Below are 15,204 nucleotides of genomic sequence, written 5' to 3'. Positions count from 1 at the left end.
GCAAACATATACATGTTTCAAATTGAGAAAGATTTATTTTTGGACAATCCCAACTTTCAACCATTTGTTTTTTTGTTTTATCGGTATTTTGATGATATCTTGGTACTATGGTTGAGGTCTATGGAGCAGTTTAACATCGTAATGGAAGACCTCACCAACAGCATCCGGTAATAAAATTTACCTACACGTCTAGATCCATTTTTTGGATGTCAAAATTAGCATGATAGATAAGTTTATAACCACTGTTTACCATAAGCCTACAGATTCCAACACTATCCTACATGCTCAGAGTTATCATCCATCAGCATTAAAATGTGGATTGCCATATTTGCAATTTTTGCGGATTAGACACATCACAAAAGATGACGCCGCAGCTGCCTCTGAAACTGACCAGATGCTAAATAAATTCTTACAACAAGGCTATCAGTTGATAGATTTGGAAATAGCGAAATAAAGGACCAGACAAGACATGATCTCTTGAAGAATATGTCTGCGATTAAGAAGAAGAAAGTGGATCAAAAAAGGATGTTTTTCATTAATGACTACAACACTTCCAGTAACTTTGTGAAAAGAACAGCCAAAAAATGATGGCAAATTATTAATACGGATTCGTCTATTAAACCTCTTGTTGGATCTAAGTTAATGATGTGTCACAAAAGGGGTAGAAATCTACGTGACTGGCTTGTCCATAGTGATATAGCCAATAATTCCCCAAAAATAAGTTCACAGTTTCTAGTTAGGAAACCGGGGTGCTAGAGGTGCACGGGTTGCACCACGTGTAGGAATTTGGAAATTGGGAGTTATGTGACTCACTCCAGATCAGGTAAGCGTATATCCATTAAGTGTCGTATGTTGTATACTGTATCAAGTGCCCCTGTAGCAAGATGTATATTGGGAAGACCAGCTGCACATTCCGTGAAAGGATGGCGCAGCACAGGTCTGCGATACGGATGGCTTTGACCTGCAGAGAAGTGGATCAGCCGGTTGCTAAACATTTTAGTGAGATGAAGCATTCTTTGGATAGCTTGACCTACAAAATTATAGATCATGTTCCGCCATTAAAAAGAGGGGGTGACCATGATCGGAAACTCCTGCAGTGTAAAGCTGCTTGGATACACTCCATGAACACAATTTCGCCCTATGGTCTCAATGAATCACTGTCTTTGACATACTTTTTTGTAAGGCAGTATATGCCTAAGGTATTAGCACATATGCTTTGGATATTCTGTATTAGTGTAGTTACTGTGTGCTCTCGTTATATGACTATTAGGTGGTCTATTAGAGTTTACAGCATGTTTTTGAAGTAAACAGTGCTGATGTTTATATTTAGTATATAGCTTTAGTAGCGTATATGCTATAGACAGTATATTTGTGCTCTATGGTCCATCTGTTTTGTTTTGAATTTTTTTTATATTTATATGATGTACACCAGCTAAATATCATTACTTTATATTCAATATAACGCATTCTCAAATATTTAAAATATTTAACATTATAGTATACAATAGTGTATGATGTTTTGTATTTTTATACATATTTTACCTTAGATCTCTAGGTGCTTTCTATTTATTAGTTAGCATACTGTCGTTTAGTGACAGACTGTATTTTTAGTTCACTATTGCTATAGGTATGGTGTGTGGCTCTGATTGGTGGGGATGGGCGGAGCCATGGTGTGTGCCGGGATCGGAGCGTGTAGCTGTGGATGTGTTACCATGGCAGCGGTCCGGGTCTGTGGGGCGCGTTTGTGACGTCACCATCCTTCGCCAGAAAGAATGCTCTGATACACGTGTGGGGCAGTGGTATAAAGGTATGTTGTTGTTTGATCCCTATTGTTCTTGACAAAGGCTGAATAAACCGAAACGTTGAATAGAATTATATCTCTGTGAATTTCTGGTACATGACCTGTGAGTGCAGCCGCGATTTGTTGGAGATATATATATATATATATATATATATATATATATTGTGACAGAGTCAGGTTAGGGGGTCCCTCTCCTGGGTAGAGGACTCCTTCCTTACACACACAGCAGCTGGGAAACAGTACGCCAGACTGGATTCGAGTACAAGCTGGTCGGCGCCAGTCTTTATTGTACAATGTCAGAAATAACATAAAGAAAACAAAACATAAATCCTAGCCCTGTCGGGGCACTAACTTCACAAGTGACTTCCCTCACTACAAGAACCTGGTAGGGCCTAATGCCCTCGCCAGCAACAAAGGCACTGCACAGCACTTACAAATAGGTTTTCAAGTGTCTCTGAGCAAACTCCCTGCCTGCTCTCCCAGGTGAGACACTCAGCCCTAAACAAACTAGGCTTATATTGGCCACTCTCAGGTGGAAACCCTAACAAGCCTGTTACCAGGCTGCAAGAACCAAAACCTGGAGTGGCCATGGGTGGAGCCCTCCCTCTCCTCTCACCCACAACCCCCAGGTCCTAAACCGGCTTTTCAAAAAGCCGAGACTCAAGCCTGCTACACTGCAGACTTTCTCCTGGGGGTTTAAAACACATAAGACAGGAATCTGGGACAAATGTACCTGCCACAGACCACTTTACCAGTGATCCTATCACATATCCCCCCCCTTTGTTTCGACCTGTGGGGCGGAACAACTGAAGCCCCCAAACAATGAACGCGTGACAACGCGTCTGCATTGGCCAGCTGGCTTCCTGGCCTGTGTTCCACTGAAAATTTAAAAGTTTGTAACGCCAAGAACCATCTCATAATTCTCGCATTACTGTCCTTATTTTTCGGACATCCACTTCAAAGGGGCATGGTCAGTGATCAATTTGAACTTTCTTCCGACCAAGTAGTACCTGAGAGCCTCTAACGCCCACTTTATGGCCAACGCCTCCTTCTCCACTGTGGCATCGGGTAGGCATCGAATTTTGAAACACTGTTCAACTTTCGGAAGTCATTGCAGAAACGTACACTCCCGTCGGGCTTTGGAATCAACCCAATGGGACTTGACCATTCACTATGTGATTCTTCAATAACCCCTAACTCTAGCATATTTTTAATTTCTTTCGACACCGATTCTCTTTGTGCTTCTGGTATCCTATAGGGCTTTAGATTAACTTTAACCCCTGGGTCAGTGATGATGTCATGTTTAACAACCGAGGTTTTCCCAGGTACGTCAGAGAACAGCACCCTATTTCTGATCAGAAACTCATTGACCTCTTGTTGTTGAATTGCCGACAGGGTTTTTGCCACTGTCACTTCAGGAACTAAGGGCCCTGGACTTACTGGAGGAGCTCGGACGGCCGACAGTACCGTTCTATCCTTCCAGGGCTTTAACAGATTTATATGGTATATCTGTTCCGGCTTTCTTTTCCCCGGCTGGTAAACTTTGTAATTGACCTGTCCCACTCTTTCTAAGATTTCAAAGGGCCCTTGCCATTTAGCCAAAAGTTTATTTTCCACCGTGGGAACCAACACTAACACTCTGTCCCCAGGAGCAAAGCTGCGTAACCGAGCATTGCGGTTGTATACTCTCTGCTGTGCCTGTTGAGCCTGTTTCGGGTGCTCTCTCACTATCGGCACCTCTATAATAGGCAATGGAACTAGTGGACCCTTAAAACGTGGCCTGGGAGCATGATACTGACACTCAGGGCAGGATGCGCAAAAGTCAGACACCTCTTTATGAAGCCCGGGCCAGAAAAACCTCTGCATTATTCGCTCAGTGGTTTTCTCTACCCCTAGATGGCCTGCCGTTATATGACCATGGGCCAGATCCAACACTGTTCTTCTGTAGGCTTTGGGAACTATTAGTTGTTCCACAATATCTTCCCCCTTCTTAGTCACCTGATATAACAAATCCTGACACATTACCATGTGGGGATAGGACAAAGGACTATCAGGGTCTACGGGTTTACCATCAACTACTTTTACATTTTCCCTGGCTTTTACCAAAGTAGGGTCATTCAACTGCTCCACGGCAAAGACCTCTCTTCTGACCTCTAAATCAGGCAGACGATCAACTGGCCCAACAACACTTCCCACCTCAATGGGAGGCACATCAGTTGGCGGGCCACCATCACGCTCCGCATTCTCTAGTTCGCCAACCATAGTAGAAAAAGGGAATAACTCTGACACAGAAGAAACTCCCTCCTCCACTACATCGACAACCTTCTCAAATGGACCGGGGTTGTTCACTTCTGGAACAAAACGGCTTTCCCACAACTTCCAGAAGTGAGCAAAGTCTCTCCCCAATATTGCATCGTATATCAGACCAGGCACCAAACCCACAGAAACTATAGCAGAGCTACACGGTGTCTCAATGTTCACCTCGGCAGTAACATAATATCGAGTATCCCCATGTATGCAGGTCACACCAACAGTTTTCCCCTTATGCCTCAAGGGGTTCACCAGCTCAGCTTTCATAAGTGTCACCAAGCTACCAGAGTCTAACAGTGCCTCTACTCGGTTGCCATCTACAGTGAGTACACACATGTGCTTATCAGTCTCAGCCTGCCGGTCAGCTATACAGGCTGTCTGTGCAAAGAAATATGCCCTGCGGTAGACATGAGCAGTATCACATTGCATAGGTTCAGTTGAAAGTGAACAATTAGCGGCAATATGGCCAAAGGCACCACATCGGAAACACTGAGTCATATTAATGTCTATTCGTTTACGGGGCAAGAACCTTCCTGGCCTGGCAGGCCTGTCTCCAGGTTCTACACCCTCAGTCTTAGGTACATTCCACCACCCCGCACCCTTCTCCCCTGGAACAGTCTTACCAGTGTCTGCGGGAGTTCGCCGGTGCGCCATCGGGGCTCGGTGGGGCATACTCATCAGCTCCTCAGCCGCCACGTACCTCTCCACCAGCTCGACCAACTGGTCCGCAGACTTAGGGTCTGCATGGCTCACCCACTTGCGCAGAGTCGCAGGTAACGATCGCAGGTACCGGTCCATCACGACCCTTTCCACGATCTGTGGTCCCGTCAGCGTCTCGGGCTGTAGCCATTTTGAGGACAGATGGACGAGGTCATGCATCTGTGAACGTGGAGGCTTGTCCATATGGAACTCCCAGCGGTGGACCCGTTGGGCACGAACAAAGGGGGTGACTCCCAAGCGAGTCAGGATCTCCTGTTTTAGTTTTTTATAGTCCTTGGCATCAGCCAGGCATAAGTCGAAATAGGCCTTTTGTGGCTCCCCAGACAGAAAAAGGTGCCACCAGACTTGCCCACTGCTCCTTGGGCCAACTCTCCCTTTCGGCTGTTCTTTCAAATGCGGTGAGATAGGCCTCCACATCATCGCCCGAAGTCATCTTTTGGAGGAGTGACTGGCTCGTATGGGAGTGAATGGTGGTGGGAGGACCAGTAGTAACATCTCTGGGTCGGGCGACCAGGTGCTGTACCACCTCTTTTATGGCCTGGCTGTTTTCCGCTAAGGCCTGGCGGGTTTCCTCGATGGCGACCTGTTGTTGCCTCTGGGCTGTCTCCAAGGCCAACAGTTGCACCCTGGTGGATTCCTGTTGAGCTGCTGTAGCTTCCTGCTGAGCCCTGGTAGATTCCTGCTGAGCTACTGTAGCTTGGAGCAAGGCTTTAATAATTTCCTCCATTTTGTCCTGGGGTGTAGGTTGGAAGCTGAACCTTGCCTCTCTGAGCATTGGCTGACGCCTCCTCTATGGGACTCCAAGGACACAGTGTTATTTCCACACTCACAAATTGGGTGTCTGTCCCTTTAATTTTTAAACGGAAAGTTTTCCTCTCGCTGCAACTTCAGTGTGTGTGGTTGCCCGCATTCTTCACCATATTGTGACACAGTCAGGTTAGGGGGTCCCTCTCCTGGGTAGAGGACTCCTTCCTTACACACACAGCAGCTGGGAAACAGTACGCCAGACTGGATTCGAGTACAAGCTGGTCGGCGCCAGTCTTTATTGTACAATGTCAGAAATAACATAAAGAAAACAAAACATAAATCCTAGCCCTGTCGGGGCACTAACTTCACAAGTGACTTCCCTCACTACAAGAACCTGGCAGGGCCTAATGCCCTCGCCAGCAACAAAGGCACTGCACAGCACTTACAAATAGGTTTTCAAGTGTCTCTGAGCAAACTCCCTGCCTGCTCTCCCAGGTGAGACACTCAGCCCTAAACAAACTAGGCTTATATTGGCCACTCTCAGGTGGAAACCCTAACAAGCCTGTTACCAGGCTGCAAGAACCAAAACCTGGAGTGGCCATGGGTGGAGCCCTCCCTCTCCTCTCACCCACAACCCCCAGGTCCCAAACCGGCTTTTCAAAAAGCCGAGACTCAAGCCTGCTACACTGCAGACTTTCTCCTGGGGGTTTAAAACACATAAGACAGGAATCTGGGACAAATGTACCTGCCACAGACCACTTTACCAGTGATCCTATCACAAATATATATATATATATATATACACACACACACATTCAAAAGTCTGTCACACTCTGTGCAAAAAATTGACTTGGACAGGTGCCTTCACTTGTTTAGTACTCACAGTTCCCCCAATAGTGCGGCATTCAGGCTCTGAACATAAGACTCTTCAACATGGTGATGCAATCAACGTTTCAGTTTATGAACAAACTGTGGGTATCCTGAAGGCAGTTTGTTCATTAACTGAAACGTTGATTGCAGCACCATGTTGAAGAGTCTTATGGTCAGAGCCTGAGTACTGCACTATTGGGGGAACTATATAAATATATAGGCTGTTGTTTGCAGGTGCACCACCCGGCAAGACTCAGCTTACCATCCAGCACTTTGGGAGCCTGCAAGTGGGGACAGTATTTGGGGGCTGTATAATATAATCAGATGTCTGGACCTCTAATAAGAAGAGGAGAATTAATGTATAAAATGTTATTTTAAGTTTAAATCATTATAAGGTCAGGGTTTAAAACATATTATTATTGCGAAGGCCCACACCTGGCTACTTCTTGATACCACACGGCTGGAAAAATTTTCTGGGGAAAACACTGATAATAAATATATAACGTGGGGCAATTTGCTCGGTAGATTGGGGTCAGTGGTGCAGTGATTAGGTGCAGAATTAGAGTCCACACATGGCATTCCAGTAAAAGTAAATTAAATTGGTGCTTTACTGCCTGCATGAAAACCAGGAAACAAACATAGAACATAAACAACCTAGCCTTCACTCCTTGAACCCTCTCTACAGAAGCAGCTAGTCTGCATGAAAGTCTCTCACAGTCACTGAGATTGTTGGTCCTTCCTGCCACATGCAGGACTGGACACTGTCCTCCTGGCCTAGTATAGCTTTCATAGCTTGTTGGCTGCCGCTTCTCATAAGAACAGTGACAGAGGTATAGGAATCTCCCTGCCTCCTTTCAGGTATGATCCTGACCACCTGGTCTGCTTCACTCACACTGCAGCCTCACCTGGACTGTCTGACTGTGTCCACCAGCAGCCTCACCTGAGCTCTGGTCATATGGCAGCCATTAGGCTACTTCCCACAATGCTTTTCTACTCTGTGTGGGCGGATCTCTCCTGCCACACACAGAATCTGTTGCTCACCAGCACCATCTCTGGCGATACTGCCATATATCCCCCTCCCCAGCTTGAAACCCCTGGGTTCAGCTACATGAGACCAGGCATTCTCATTGTGAAGTCCCTCTTCATTCTTCTCAGAGTCATCCACCACATTCAAGATCATCCAGACTCTGGTAATCTCTGGGGGTCACATCCTCCAAGTTCCAGAGTTAATTTTTCCCCTTACTGCTTTCCTCACTTTATGGTACTTGCTTCCTTTATGCAGTATTTGTGGCTCACCCTTGGGCACCGTAACAGTCATTAAGAACTTGAAGTAACTTTTTCCAAAGCGACATACTTCATCTTTACTCTTGCCACTTAAGCAGAAGTTAGCCAAAAGATGTGCCTTTTAATAGGTTTGTCACATCTTTACCCTTCAGCCTTGAAGCCCTGTATTGGCTACTGGCATATTTCACCAATAACTCCTCTTCTTTCAAGGGGCCAACATTATCCTGAGCGTTACCAGCATCACAACTTCTGGACCTTGGCTTTATGTCAACAGACCATGTACTGGCAGCGTCACCCTCAGATTCCGGACTCTCGTGTCCACATAAGATACTTGAGTGTTCACTCTATTGATCCACAGACTATCTCACGGCTTTGATGGCTATCTGCCACTTCATTAAGTCATAGATCTCTTGGATTTTCTTGTGCTCCTGATTTTTGAGCCTTGCAAATATGATTAACTTCCACATGTTCCATGAGCACAGGTTGAAGTTCACTTTCCACAGAGGTCTTTATTTTCCAATTCAGTTTATTTGGACTTTTTGCTTCAAGCTTTGTAATTTGATACCACTCCACTTCCCCACAGATAAATTCAGCAGCACTGCAAGTTCTATCCTGCTTGCATGAAGGCATTGTTTTACATATACGAGTATTATTCTTCACAAAACTCTCAGAATTAACTTCCTTTAAGGTTCTGCTTTGCCCTGCAAAACTGTGTGATTGAGTCACATTCATATCACTCTGAACACATGGCAACAAGAGAGTCTCATTCTTTGAAGCCATCACCATCTCTGTAGACTTCTGTACATCTTGCACCTTTGCTTTACAGGTCATGTGATCACATCTGTATACATCAGTTGTTTATCACCAACTTCAGACATGGTTTTGCCATCTGGGCCTGTGCCCCTTTGGGAGGACTTCACACCCTCAGCTATCACTGTAAGCTGAAAGACTGCAAGGAATCTCATCCACTTTTACAAGACGGACCTTTAGGGAATTTCCCAACTCTGATACTTCTGTCCCTTCTTGTACACTGGAATTGTTAATGAGGACATCTCTATGGTCCCACTGCTCATCACACAAGACACTCTGCACCGGTAGCATATCACTCTGCACGACAGCCTTTTCAGATTCAACCTGTAAAAATTGCTGCTTGTGTTTATGTATTTCTGCCACACTGGGTTCAGCAAAGACATCGGACACTATTTGCGGCACAGAATCTAACTTCAGAATGTTATTTAACTTCTTTTCTTCGTCCAATTTTCCCACTACCATGTGGAACTTTTTCTGAGCCGCAGACAGCTGCTTTTCCAGCTGGGCAATTTTCGCCATGGCGCTTTCCAACTTGCTATTAGACTGCAGCAGATTGCACTCCACAACTTCAAATTCAGCAAGTCTCAACTTTTGTACAACTATTTCAGACTCTGCCATGTTTAATTCACATTGCAACTCCAGTTCTTTGGTATTCCTCTCCACTTGGAATCTCTGCAACTGGTCCTGTGTACTTAGCAGACACTTCTCAAGGTTCTCACTCTGTTCTTGCAACTTCCAAACCCTGCCATAGGCAAGGTTAAGCTCTCTCTCCAAAGATTCAGTTTGCTCTGCGGCTTTATGCAGACTTTCCTCCAGGAATACATTTCTTTCCGTCAGACAATCTCCAGATCTTTTTCATCACGGTCAGTTTCCCACTGAGTGTGAGTCTGAAGCAGCTGGAGATACTTCTCTTTTACTTTACAAAACTTTTCAGCAAGAGAACTTTTCTCCAATTCACAATCTTTAAGCTTTACTTGTGTGGACAAGTCTTTTTCTTTTAACACCAGAGTTATATCCGCCACTTTCACTTGCGTGCGCTCTGCATCACTCCGATGTCTCTGGATACATTGTTTCAATTCTTCCCCTTCCTGCTGAAGTACCCCACACTTTTGCTGCAATTCAACAATATATCGCTCTAATACGTGATTCTTTGCTAGAAGCCCATCATTCTCATACTTTGTAAGACATTTGAATTCTTCAGACTCCTTAAGGCAGGGATTCCCAACCACGGTCCTCAAGGCACACTAACAGTCCAGGTTTTAAGGATAGCCATACTTGAGCACAGGTGATTTAATCAGTACCTCAGTTATTTTGATTTAACCGTGCTTAAGCATGGATATCACTAAAACCAGGACTGTTAGTGTGCCTTGAGGACCGAGGTTGGGAATCACTGCCTTAAGGCATTCATACACAGCTGCCAATTTTAGGTCTGTCTCTTTAAGAACTTCCCGATTTTTTATTTCATCTAGCATAAATGCCATTTTCAAAGAAGACAATTCACTCTGTAAAATCTTTTCAATTTGCGCATGCAAAAGCTTCTCTTTTGTAGACTTGTCCTCCAAGTCACGTATCTGGTCATAATAGCGCATAAGTGTTTCACGCCAAACTTCACACAGAGAGTCAACTTTTTCTATGCTGACATAGTCCTCTTCTAGTGGACCTTGCACCATAACTGACCACACACACTGACATATTTAGTCTGCTTTTCAAATGTCTCTTTGTGTGGAATAAACACTTTTTTACCCCATCATTTTGAACGGATTCACCACAGAGGATTTCAAACCGCTTTAAATCACTTCCATGTAACAGACTTTCTTTACATTCAGACTGTAAACTCCAACCCGGGTTTTCCATCTCTCTAGATTGAGAATTAACCTTTGTAGGTAGTCTTCTGCCTTTAGAATATTTATTTCCCATAATTCTTGGAATAAAATACCCAGGAACAACTTGTTTTTGTTTTCACTATATCACACTTTGTCTTCAAAAGTATTTTCAACACAGCAAAACATTTTTCTTCATGTGGCACTACAATTACCAGCATGTATCAAGCAGTCTCAACAGCCTTTCAATAGGAATCTCTGCTCCCTCAGTACCACACCATGACTTAATGAGCTTGATTTCAGCAGAATAAACCACACAATTTCTTTTAACCCTTCCAATGCTGAGGAAAGTGCACATTTCTCTTCAGACATTTTATAATTTACAATTGACAATTTTCCATAAATTTGCAAGTTGCATAACTTTTAGCAAACTTTGTAGCACGGTTTTCCAGACATGCATATAACTTCTCCATGAAATACTTCAAAACAGATTTCATCTTTTATCTCTTCAGCAGAAAATACACTTGCAATTTCACTTCTGCAGAACACTTCAATACTTCTGTTTCTGGCAAACTTTGCAACTCCCATAAGCAAAACAATTCTCCAGCAACTTGTGCAACACTTATGTTTCTTTAAAAGGAAAAAATGTACACTGCAGCAGTAGTGCACACCTGCAGACATGTTTTTTTAAACACCACCTCATAACACACTTAAGCTGCATACACACGTAAAGATTTTCTGTCCAACCATCCAACTAGATGATTGGTTGGAATGAAAATCTGGTAAGGTATGAAAGCAAATGACAATCAGCAATTTGCTCCCAAACGCCGGAAAATGGACAAAAACTTGAACAAATTGTTTAGATCAAACATTTAACAAACTTGTCTGAACAACCATTTTCATCTGTTTTCTGGCATTTAGGAGCAAATTGCTGATCATCAGTTACTCCCATACGTTACCAGATTATCATTCCAACCAATCAACTAGTTGGATGGTTGGACAGAAAATATTTACGTGTGTACCCAGCTTTATCTTCACTCACCACCTTGACGAGCATTCCACCATGCAGGTGCAGTGAGCCTCCTTTGGCTATCTAGGAGAGTCCAATTATGCAATGCAATAAGCATCCATATTTCCATTTGTATTCCACATTTTCTGCAGCACAGATCTTTGCCCGCATTCTCCAACATATGTGATAACTTAGGGTAATTAGCTCGGTAGATTGGTGTCATTGGTGCTGTGATTAGGTGCAAAATTAGAGTCAACACATGGCATTCCAGTAAAAGTAAATGGAAATGGTGCTTTACTGCCAGTATGGAAACCAGGTAACAGGATTTTGACTGGGTCGGTACACCTCCCGTGGAGCAGAAGGGCACTGCTACTCCTACTGCCAGCATAGGGCACTGGCTCACTTCTTGAACCCTCATGATAGAAGCAGCTAGTCTGCATGAAAGTTTCTCACAGTCTCTGAGATTGGTGGACCTTCCTGTCACATGCAGGACTGGACACTGGCGTCCTTTCCTGATATAGCTTTCTTAGCTTGTTGGCTGTCGCCTCTCACAAGGACAGTGACAGAGGTATATGGATCTCCCTGCCTCCTTGCAGGTATGATCTGGACCACCTGGTCTGCTTCACTCTGACTGCAGCCCCACCTGGACTGTCTGACTGTGTCCACCAGCAGCCTCACTTGGGCTCTGGTCATATGGCAGCCATTAGGCATCTTCCCACAATGCTTTTCTACTCTGTGTGGGCGGATCTATCCTGCCACACACAGAATCTGCTGCTCAGCAGCGCCATCTCTGGTGATATTGCCACTATATATATATATATATATATATATATATATATATATATATATACATACACACACATACATATACATACACACACACATACATATACAGATATATATATATATATACACATACATACACACGCACACACACATACTGTGTGTATATATAGTATTTAGAAAAGGAGGCCCTCAAAAGGGACTTTAAAATAAAACTTATAGAAAATAAATTTTGGCCCATGATATTACATCATAGTTACTGAGAGATTCCTGCTGAAAAATAGTACTGTGTGTATATATTATTTATTTTTTGTTTTTATGAAATTGTGTGATACATTGAGACAGATCCCACCAACATGATTGGACACATCACATGACCCTGCATTACTTCCCAAAGACGGCACACCTAACATCTGATCTACTTCCCAAACCTAATCACAAAGCCACAGCTGTACCGCTCCACAAGTGTAAACAATAAAATCTCTCACAGAGGCACTGCTCACAGAATAGCAACACATCAATGTCTCACTGACATACACATTTCAGACAGAAATATTTAAATATATGCCAAAATTACTACATAATTCAAAGGACTTGACACCACCAAAGAACTTGAACAGGACTTCAGAATCCAGCAGAGCAAACAGGAGGTAGACATGCCAGCCTTGACTCTGAACCACTCTTAAATTAAAGTGACAGTCATTAATGGTCAACTGATTATACAGCCTATTCTGTTCAACTGTGTTATTCACTTACACTGTTATCCAGTTAAATGTTTAATCATTACAAATAATTTAAATTAAACAGCCTATTCTGAACTATTTTGAACTCCAATTCTGTACCTGTTTCACCCTACATCATTCGTCACGTAGAACTTTTCATAAGATAGCTATACCACTCTTGGGTGTGTTAGCGCTCGGATACATGCATGCTTTGGGTGGTTTAATGACCACACACACACTAAGGCGTGCATATAGCAGAGTGCGACCACACGCCCAAGAGTGATAAATCTATTACTTATAAAATATATTATGGTACATTGAGAGAGATAAAACCATCATGATTCTACACACTAGATCACACATGCACCAATCAGCAGGATCTCTTCCAGGGTCACTATGCCCGTTGTAAGGTGACTGGACACATAGGCCAATAGCGGCGATCTGCAGTCACAATTTACCAACACACCAAATAATGATACAACACACACTATGATATCGAGCCAATTGAAGAATATTGCTGCTAATACTACAGCGTGGGTTACCAATATTAGGCATTTTTGTTTTTTAACCGATACCCTATGATATACAGGCAGCATTTGTAAATGTAAAGTACTGTAAAATAACATTTTGTAAATAAAATCAACTTACCATTTCATCCGCATCCGTATGCTCATCGATTTTGCTCAATGCATTTTCAACCCGAGCCAACCTCATGGACAGGCAGAAGAGAAGGCTGACCACTTTCTCCAGATCTCCGATAAACATCATATAGCGCTCGTATTCATTGGGTTTGCAGACCTCTTTTACTACAGCTTCCAGCTTTGTACCATGAGTTGTGTTTTCAGTTATCTCGGAAAGAAGTGATTGCCTTTCAATACAAAGTTCCTCCAGTCGTGAATTTATGTTGGAAATAAGTTCCATCTGTAAAAAAAAGTTAAGAAAATAAATAAAAAAAACATATGGTAGGGAAAGTCATCTCTGGTGACTACCTATAAATGGTGGCACATATTTATAACTAGCAGGCTGACATTGTTAGTGTAACATCCACTGACGCGTTTCTCCTTAGCTAATTTTGCTTAGGTTAGCACTCAAACATTCCCAGGATCACATGCCATAATTCGATTTACCTTTTTTGAAGTGTTGTCATCCAGGCATTCGCTTTCTGGCTTCAGGCTATGTTTCTGCTCAAGCAGCAACATGCTCTTTGAATGTAACTTTGACAAATCGTCAGGATTCACCCTATTAAATGAAAAAATTCATCACATTTAAATTAAAGCACATGGTTCAAATCAGCTCATGTGCAGCTACTACACAGCCAGGGCAGGCAGTAGATAACATTGTCACTGTTCTCTTTACAGAAACTGGATCTCTGCTGCTGGCCTATTTAAGTCTACGCCTCACCACATTTCTTTCCTCCCACTCCCTCCTTGACCCTTTTCAGTCTGACTTCCGTTCCCTCCACTCCAGTAAAACTGCCCTCACGAAAGTCAGCAACGACCTCCTTGCTGCCAAATCCAATGGCCACTACTCCCTGCTCATTCTCCTTGACCTCTCTGCTGCTTTTGACACTGTGGATCACCCTCTACTGCTGCATATCCTTCACTCCCATGGTCTACCTGACACTGCTCTCTTCTGGCTGTCCTCCTACCTCTCTGACCGTTCCTTCTCTGTTCTTGGACCTCTCCTATTATCTCTCTATACGTCCTTTCTAGGTAAACGCATCCACTCTTTTGACCTCCATTATCATCTCTATGCTGATGATACTCAGATCTACCTTTCTTCACCTGGTCTTTCCCCCTCTCTACTGACTTGTATCTCCAACTGTCTTTCTACTATCTCTTCCTGGATGTCCCAGCTGATCATCTTCCCACCCTCCCACATAACATCATGTCCCACTATTTCTTTATCAATAGATGGCATAACTATCTCATCTAGTCCCAAAGTGCGTTGTCTTGGAGTCATCCTGGACTCTTCCCTCTCCTTCAAACTACATATTCAGAACCTCTCGCAGTCCTGTCATTTCCTTTACAAGAATATTTCCAAGATCAGACCCTTTCTCACCCAGGATGCCACTAAAATCCTCATACATTCAGTGGTCATCTCTAGATTGGATTACTGTAACCTCCTCCTATCTGGCCTCCCCAAATCCCATCTCTCTCCCCTCCAGTCTGTGCTCAATATAGCTGCTTGGCTCATCTTCCTCTCCAAATGCTCTACATCTGTCTCCCCTCTCTTCAAGCCCTCCACTGGCTCCCCTTCCCTTTCAGAACCCAATTCAAAGTTCTCACACTCACTTACAAAACCCTCACCCATTCCTCTCCCTTTTAC

General features: G+C 43.6%; 1 protein-coding gene across 1 annotated transcript in view; it reads right to left on the bottom strand.

Moving 5' to 3' along the window:
- The window catches only part of SHROOM1 (shroom family member 1), a 104,578-nt gene that overhangs the window by 9,619 nt on the left and 79,755 nt on the right, over positions 1 to 15,204 (bottom strand). Inside the window, exons 7-8 of the mRNA XM_088444130.1 lie at positions 14,004 to 14,115; positions 13,525 to 13,797 (exon numbers count right to left, since the gene is read on the bottom strand). Coding sequence (XP_088300256.1) covers positions 13,525 to 13,797; positions 14,004 to 14,115 — 385 coding nt within the window. The remainder of the gene's footprint in view (positions 1 to 13,524; positions 13,798 to 14,003; positions 14,116 to 15,204) is intronic.

The sequence above is a fragment of the Taudactylus pleione genome, unplaced genomic scaffold (genome assembly GCF_031769625.1).
Source record: "Taudactylus pleione unplaced genomic scaffold, aTauple2 ptg000349l, whole genome shotgun sequence".
In the NCBI taxonomy this organism is placed as follows: Eukaryota; Metazoa; Chordata; class Amphibia; order Anura; family Myobatrachidae; genus Taudactylus; species Taudactylus pleione.
This window is presented reverse-complemented; position numbering and strand designations above follow the sequence as displayed.